At 39.4% G+C, this 9,146-nt stretch overlaps 1 protein-coding gene across 1 annotated transcript; it reads left to right on the top strand.

Moving 5' to 3' along the window:
• Positions 1–5,492: 5,492 nt before the first annotated feature.
• LOC127293149 (uncharacterized) lies at positions 5,493–8,553 on the top strand. The gene is made up of 6 exons (XM_051322719.2): positions 5,493–6,108; positions 6,205–6,318; positions 6,946–7,026; positions 7,618–7,790; positions 7,868–7,964; positions 8,208–8,553. The coding sequence occupies exons 1-6, from the start codon at positions 5,803–5,805 to the stop codon at positions 8,319–8,321; spliced, it is 885 nt and encodes a 294-aa protein (XP_051178679.1). The 5' UTR covers positions 5,493–5,802; the 3' UTR covers positions 8,322–8,553.
• The last annotated feature ends 593 nt before the right edge of the window (positions 8,554–9,146 follow it).

Below are 9,146 nucleotides of genomic sequence, written 5' to 3'. Positions count from 1 at the left end.
AAGACGAAGACCACCATGACACTGTCGGTCACAAGCATCACCACGTCACCGACCACGAAGACGAAGACCATCATGACACCGCCAGTCAGGCCGGTCGCAAGCATCACCATGTCGCCGACCATGAAGACGAAGACCACCATGCAACCGCCGGTCACAAGCATCATCACGTCGCCAACCACGAAGACGAACACCACCATGACACCATTGTTCACGCCCGTCACAAGCATCACCATATCGTCGACCACAAAGACGAGCACCACCATGACACCGCCGGTCATGCCGGTCACAAGCATCACCACGTTGCCTACCAGGAAAACGAACACCACCATGACACCGCCATTCACGCCCGTCACAAGCATCACCACGTCACCGACCACGAAGCTGGATACCACCATGGCACCGCCGGTCATAAGAATCACCACGTCATCGACCACGAAGACGGACATCACTATGTCGCCACCGATTATCACCTATCACTTCTCACCTATTATCACCATGTCGCCATCCATGAAGATGGCAAGTGAGAATTTGAGCAAAAGTACTCTAAAAGATACTCACACATACGTACGAATTACATTATACTAGCGAGTCATTTATCTATCCATGTATGTCCACCGAAACAAAAACCTTTTAACACAAAGTCATGCAGAATGGTGAGGTGAACCTACTCCTTAAAGAAATTTCATTGTATTGCCACTACGAGGAATAGATCAATGTAGCGAGATTGTTCTTTTTTAGGTTCTTCTTCTTTTTAAGGTTGTGTGTACCTGTAATGCTATTAGAGTATTTTGTTGTTGCTGAGACTGTATGTAATTGATATATTCACGATATCAATATTATTCATTTTTATCGAAAATATGCTCTTGTTACTCCTTTCATTTTTTCTCTTCCGATCCTCTTTTTTTTAATTGCCGATCCATATTGCAAGCCACCCTTCTCTTTCGTCCTTCCACTTTTAACTTTCTCCATCTTTCTAGGCATTATTACATCTCTATTGCAAGCCACCCTTCTCTTTTTTTCCTTCCACTTTTAACTTTCTCCGTCTTTCTAGCCATCCTTATCTCTCTTTTGGCTTTGTCGACCCCAACATCTACCCCACCAGGCCAGGCAAGGATAGCGGCATTATGTAGTGCCAACGAAGGAGGTTACATGTTAAAGTCGAAGCAGTTACATGTTGGATCTTCCTAAACAGGTAGTCACTAAATTCATCACTTAGAGGAGAAATCCACTCAAGAAAATCTTGAGAGAAAAGTAATAATTTGGAATATCATTGTTTGTATTTCATGAAAACTCCTATGCGATAAGCAACACACACACATACACATGAGTTACACATTTGCGTGGGCGCGGGCTACGTATTTCTATACATATATTTTAGTTAAAATAAAATATCATAACATTGTGATACGGTGATACGATTCTACGAGACGGCACCACAGACAAGAAAACAATACTACATAATATCCCGATGTTGACGTTGTAATGTAGAACACAATCTTAATGAAAATCTTCACGACAAAATAATAATACTATGCAAAGTACAAGCATGCATACGACAACAGAAAACTATTTCGAGGTTCCGGTCTACACAAACTGTAAGGGGGTGATGTCGATCTCAAGATGGAGGCTCTGCTGATAATAAAGATGGTGGTGAAGATACCCCCACCCCCTATGCCTAGGAGGAGTGGGTGTCGATGACGGCATTGATTTCTCCCTAGTGACAACCGTGGAACAACAAGATTTGCCCTCTCCCTAAGAAGGAGAAGACCATCGCCTCCATCCCCGCCTCTGAAATTCTCATAAAATTGGGCATAAGGTTTTCCCCCGAGATGGAGGCATACATAAAAAGGAGGGGGGAGACAACGCTCGTGGCACCGGGTGCCTACCATGGCGCAATTGGCCCTTGTTGCCACCCGATATGCTCTCCCTGGAACCTTGTAGCTACCTCTAGTGCTGACGGTCTTCTCCCTCACGAAAAAACCCATCCTTACTTTTGAAAAGTCTCTTAAATTGCAAAATACGAAAAGGTAGTTTTTCTGCCACCCTCCCAGATTTAAATAGCAAAGCAAAGGGCCTTTCATGGGAAGTCCCATAAAACATATAAAGTTTGTAAGTAATGCATATTTTTACTAAATATATATATAAATTTAAGTAAAATGATACTAATAATGACGATATAAAATGCACGTACCAAACGACATCAAGGTCCTTTCACATAAGCTAGGAGATTGTTATCATCCTCGATGATAATCTTTCGCATTGGTAAATTGTTATCATCCTCGATGATAATCTTTCGCATTGGTAAACAAACCTAAAACTTGTATTCTTGTGTTTTTGCCACTTTCCTTAGCGATAAAGTTTTAGTATTACTATTACCTTCCATGATATGTTTCTCCATTGATCCTTGATAACATGTGATATCTTCTCTAATGATAGCATTGAAATTTCAGTAAAGAATTCCTAAGTTCATAGTAAGTCCTTGAGAGGCTAGCCAGCTCATTGTTCTTATCAAAATTAGCTTATTAACTATGTATAGAGTTCCTATATTTCCTAAATGAGCTCCCATCCATCGAAAGCTCTCCTTAATTCTCTAACATGATTCTGTCAGATATCTACATTATCATTTTTGTAATCTTTTCCATTCATCCAAATTTTGCGCACTAGAGGGAAAATGTCTTCTCCAGTTAACAAACACAATTTAGTACCAACAGACTTGTTAATAACGAGAGTGTTAATCCTAAAATACAATAAAAGTATCGCATGGTCAGAAACTTGTATCACCAAGATCCTAAATTTAAGAAAATGAAGTATTTATTTGCAAAAGTGGAATAATTAAATTTCTATCTAACTTCTCACAAGGGGACCAATTTTATTATTAGACCAAGTAACACTTCTATGGGAAATTTTGAGATCCTTCAATCCACAAGATCCTGTTCTAGAGTTGAAGTAAAAGGTCAACTGGGGCACCTTTTCAGATTTAATTGTATCACCGGCACATCTAATAATTTTAAAAATCTACTCCTACAACTAAGGGGAAATTATTGCAACTAAAAACATGAACTATATAAATAAGGAAATATTTCTTATGATTTGTATGCATATCACCATATAATAAAACATGATTCCATTTTAAACCAGAAAACTCCCCCATCAATGCTATTCTAGTAATGAATGTATTAGTACAACAAACATGTGCATCCAACTTATCATCTCTAGCACCCAAAATAATATGTGATGAAGCACCGCTAGATGGTTCTCCAACGTAATATATATGTAGCCTGTAGTAGCACATCTAACCAATGGATATTAATTGAAATCTACCAGTAATGTAAATCAGGTTCATACCAGGAATTAAATTCGTAGGATCCAAACTATCCAACTTTCTTCCTCCATATGTAACCTATTTCCTTCCTACCTTTTACTACCTACTAACTCCACTCAAACAAATAAAGCTTATACTCCCTCCGTTTCTTGATATAAGTCATATAGTTTTTTAAGAAAAAAATCCAAAATATAAGATATATTGCGTTGTATTACTTGTATGGACATTTTTTAGAAATTTTATTATGTTCATTTATCTAATGTGAACTCCTCCATTTTCTCACGTCAATTAGCCAGGAGTAATTTTGCCCAAATCTGCTCTACCTTTGCCTCCAAGTGTGTTCTTTAATAGTCATGCCAAAAACATACGGCTTATATTTAGGATCGGAAGGAGTATTATTTTTGAAATGTCAAACCATCTAAGCTTTGATCAAGTTATTACAAAAAGTCATTAACATGCAAAATGAAAAGTCAATATTATTAGATACATCATGAAATATATTTCATATGATATATATGGAATATCATATTTGTTGATAGATTTTTCTAAAAGTTTAATCAAACTTTTCTTAGATGTTGACTTTTTAAAAAAAGCAAGAAAAATCAAGACTTATTCATTGGAATAGAGGTAGTAGAAATAATTTCTTCAAGATTGTTCTAGATTTTAATCATGAAATTGATTTCCCTATTCTTCATAATTTCTCACAAGACTCACATCTATACAATTACTAATATGTGAAATAAAAATTCCTAAAATATTAATAAAAGTGGGAAAATTATCCCCATCTAGGATTTTTCTCAGGGTTATCATCCTTGACATCATAGGCGCCGGAGGGTCAGGTTGACCATACTGGGTCGTGGCATATCCTTCCCTCGAAGTTTCACATAGAAATATGGTATTAACTTACTCCACCATGGGGAATGGCCTAGTATTTGTGATAATTCTGCCCATTAATACTAAACTAGCCCAAACTTAGTTATGTCTTTAATTTTTTTCCAAGGTCTGAACATCTTTCTTCTTTTTGTTCCTTCTCTACTTATGTCAGTGCTTCATCAAACACAACATTAGCCTTTTCCTTTTGATTTTTTTGGGTCCCATTCTTTGACCTCTTGTGTCTTCCACTAACCAAATATTACTCCTTCCAAAATGTAATTCTATTTACAAAGCTAAATTAGCTTTCTAAAAATGATCATATTTGGGAATAGAGGTAGTAGTATATATATATATTATCTAATAGAAAACTAATACTACTGTAATTTATAAATATTTATGGATTTGGATTTAATGAAGTCCTAATATTTAGGGAAAGTACCATGACGATATTGAAAGTGAAAAATAATACAAGCTACAAGCACGATAATACATAAACTAAACAGAACAACACCACTAAAAGGAAAAAAAAGCCAAAAGGATATTGAACATTTGGTTGAACTCTCAACCCTATGGGAAAACAACAATCTCCATCAATACGAACTTAAGAACAACAATTTCATGTGTGCACTTGCTTAGGGCTCTTTTGATTTATAGGATAAGAAAAGCATATGATAGAAAAATCATATGATTTGGGTGTCATGCTTACTTGAATTCTATGGAAACATGAAGTGAGTTTAATTGTAGAAAATAAATTTTCACTACAAGATTTCTATAAAATTACTTCATACAAGATATGTTCTTATGAATCAAACAATCTACGTAGAATTTTTTTCATAAGATCCAAATCATATACAATTCCTATGCATGTTCTATGAATCAAAGGAGTCCTTAAGATTTGGCCAAGAGACCGGGCGAGCCCCAAAATGGCGTGTGAGTGTGTGACGCCCCATTGACATTTTTCTATAATCCTGTAGCCTGCTTATTGCTGAATCATGTTGCTGAAGCTTTTTTTTTTTGTCAAAAACAAATCTTAAATCTCTGCGAGAAAAATTCTGACGGTTACCGTGTTTATATTTCTTGGATATGGAGTACTAGTACTAGAGTTATGGACCGTAGAAGCTTTTGCGATTTTGCGATAAGAGCACCAAAGGTGGCATTTTTCTTACTTTTAGCGCTAGCGATGGGATGTAATTATGTAAATATTTGCAGTCACAGACGGCGACGCGAGTGACCGACGGCGACGGATCCCTGTGTGTGCAGCGTGCGTGCGGGCGTGGCTCCCCGCAAGACGGGATCTTTCCCTTCCCCGATTGCAACACATTGTTCCATCCAAAATCCAAATGATGATGTGCTAGCAGCTAATCCGCACGAATTAGCCACACGAATATCAGGGCTGGGGTTTCTCGGCGTTGGCGACGGGCGGAGCCACAGAAATGGGGGCCGAGAACAGCGGCTAATTTTAGCCAGCCGCAGGGAGGAATAAGCCTGGGCAGCCGCTCGCCCGCCTACCTCCCAAGAAGCCGCGGCGATCTGTCGCCTATCTGAGCTCGAATTTCTCTTTGGTTCCAAGAACCGATTCGATTTGGTTTCTCGGGTGCTGGGAGAGGATGCAGATGGTGGGCCTGAGCTCGCCTGCGGCGGCGCCGATGGCGGTGGGGATTCGGCGGCGGCCAAGAACCGCGATGTGGCCGCAGAGGAGCTCGGCCACCCCACGCACAGCGGTCGTGGCGGCCGCGTCCTCGTCTCCGCCGTCGTCGGATGCCAACTCGAGCTCCAATTCGCCGGGTAAGGACGAGGAGACGGATGAGGTCGCGCGGAGGGAGGAGGGCGAGAAGACGGCGGCGGCCTTCTTGCTGAGGAGCCAGAAGTACGCCTTGCTCAAGCAGCAGCTCGCCGTGGCTGCCCAGCTCGAGGTACAACAGGGAGGGAGCCATTTCAGGATGTAGGAATTGCAACTAACCTATCCAAATTGTGGCTGTTCGTTGACTGCAAAATGGGATTTGTTACAGGATTATAAGGAGGCGGCGAGGTTGAGGGACTCACTGAGGTCGTTCGAGGAAGAGGAGCCCGTCCTCCGCCTCCGCCGCTCGCTGAAAAAAGCAGTCGAGGAGGAGAGGTTTGCGGTATTGCACTCATCCATCACCATATATTGTCCATGCCGATCTTTGCTACGTTTAGTTTGTAGTTGCTACATGTCCATATAAGAACCTGTAGAATTTCTTATATGCATTGACAAAGCTGAATCGTACCAACCAGCCTCGGTAAGAATAGCTAACTAAACCAAAACAGCACAGAGTATGAAAGTATGTATGCTGCACCGCTTCCGTCTTCAGTTCTGATAGTAGCTTATGATGATGACTGGTATGCTCCGGTGCTGACCACTGATTCAACAGCTTAGTTGGAGGTGCTGTTATTTTTCTCCTTTATGTTTGATGAGTCTACCGCAAATGAGAGTAAAATCAGCAGTGATTTCAACAAACATGTGGTTAACTGGTCTTAATGTTTCTCTGTTCCATTCCTGTGGTTGGAATTGTTCCTTCTGTATTCCAGTCTCATGGTTTCGAAACTGAAGATAACCAATACTTACAGCTTAGTTTGTGCCAGTTCACTGTTGGGGACATATAGCTATTTCACTATCTTTCATGCCTAGATTCGTTATCTTGCTGGTCAAAATTCAATCAAGCATGTTTTGTTCATCTCATAGCATTCTACAATGTTCATGACTTTTTCTCTGTACTCATGCTTTCCAGGATGCTGCCAAGTACAGAGATGAATTGATGATTTTGGCTCCGCACTCCCTCCTCAAATGTTCTAGTGATGCTACAACTCTGGTATTGTCCTCTAGTTAAATGTTCCACTGATGCTGCAACTCTGTTATCTTTCCTAAAAAAGAATTATGATATCTCCCTTCCGATACGTAAAGTACTGAGTTTTCTAGATAATTATCTGACTGTTTGAACTTCAGTCTTACGATTACTAGCATTTTCTTTCATGTTACTGAAGCGTGAAAAATTCCAGCTTATTGTGTGAGCAAATTTTACTAGGAAACTTGACCCAAGCTACTATGACATGCAAAGAAACATAAGAGGCCAACAGAGTAAAAGGGTCAGGGTCTTTTAGGAATTCCTTTGTACCTGAATTGGCATTCTTTTATTCTCAACAGAATCTCAACCTTTACTGGAAATGGGTCCATTGCCCATCTTTTTCTACATATTCTAAGTTTCTAACGTGCATGTTGAATTTGCATGCGCTCTGGTTGATATGAAATGCATCAGGCCATATAGTTCCTTTGTAGTAACTGGTTTTATAATCTTTTTAGTAATACTATATTTTAATGATATAAATCAAGTATTTCTCCACACCTTTGACTGAGTTCAACTTTATTTTCTAACATACTTTGAAACTTGGAATGTTAATTTTAGGGGATAAGAGTTCAAGTCAGGAGTGTCTACATTGAAAACCGCAGCCAGCCTTTGAAGGGGAAGTTCTTTTTTGCCTACAGAATCAGAATTACAAATAATTCTCAGCGTGCTGTTCAGCTTCTGAGACGACATTGGATTGTCACGGATGCGAATGGAAGGACGGAGAATATTTGGTTAGTCTTTGTGGTATAGTCATCTTATTGTAAGTTGCAAGTGAATACTGATAAGATTTTCTCCATATTACCATCAGGGGTGTGGGCGTAGTGGGAGAGCAACCTGTCATATTCCCAAAGACCGGTTTCGAGTACTCGTCTGCATGCCCACTGAACACCCCAAATGGGAGAATGGTAACATGACACAAGCTTCTAGTTTTTGTACAGTTTTTTTTTTGTTGCATCCTATCTATTTGCGTTTTTTAAATAAGACATTCTGGAGAGTAATTATCAACTTTTATCTGCACAAAGATATTTATGATTCTAATACCCACAATTTATGCTTGACATGGTTGTTTTGAGCTCTTTGTTACATTTATTTGTTTACTCCTTGGCCTTCCAATTTCAAGCTTAACATGAATATGTTTTGAATTGCAGGAAGGTGATTTTGAGATGAAGCACATCGACAAGGTTGGATCATCGACATTCAATATCGCTATTGCACCGTTCTCTCTGTCGATCCTCAGGGACGACAATGATAGTTCACTCTGAAGGTGATTGAGTACACAAACACGCACAGGTGATGTTGCTAGTTTAGTATTTAGAGCATGTTGTAATCTAGTCCAGACTGATCATACGTAAAAGAAATGAGGCAAGTGTGAATGGTGAAGGTGTTATGGAATGTATGGAAATCGAAAATCTTGTAAGTTTTGGGTTATGGGCACTCAGTGAATGAGCTACACTTTTTTCTTAATGTACAGCATATAGAGAGCTCGTTGATTTACATGTTTTTTCTAGAACATTTGCATGTGTTGTTTCCCATTGGAGTTTCACGTTAGACAGTTCAGTGCTCTTTGAATAATTCCTATGTGGTTTGTTTGATTTATATGTCAGCATTTTGTATAATTTTGGAAAATCACCTTTATCTTCATTTATTATAGGAAAACATAGTATCCTTATCAGCAATCAAACGTCCCCACTCCTTTAGGCTTTTTCCTATTAGCAATCAAACATCTAATTCTTTTTAGCGAAACACTCACAAATACGTACATACACTCATCCTTATAAACACAGACACACACATCCTATCCCATGACCGCCTCCGAGAGGATGAGAAACTGATCCAACGGGTCTTGAAAATAATGAAGTCACCACAGGGTTTAAACTCTGATGGGCTGAAGATGTCAATGCCCTACTAATCATCCAACCACAGTCCACAGGTTGGTTCACTCAAACATCTCTCGAACATCCAATTTCCAGCCAAGAATATTAAACGCTACCACAGACTCACCAAATGAACCGTTACTTGATGAGTTACACATAGCATAACATTTCCCTGTGTGGTAGATGTTTGGTGTTAGAAGTTTCAGATCAATT

Source organism: Lolium perenne, chromosome 1 (assembly GCF_019359855.2).
Source record: "Lolium perenne isolate Kyuss_39 chromosome 1, Kyuss_2.0, whole genome shotgun sequence".
In the NCBI taxonomy this organism is placed as follows: domain Eukaryota; kingdom Viridiplantae; phylum Streptophyta; class Magnoliopsida; order Poales; family Poaceae; genus Lolium; species Lolium perenne.
This window is presented reverse-complemented; position numbering and strand designations above follow the sequence as displayed.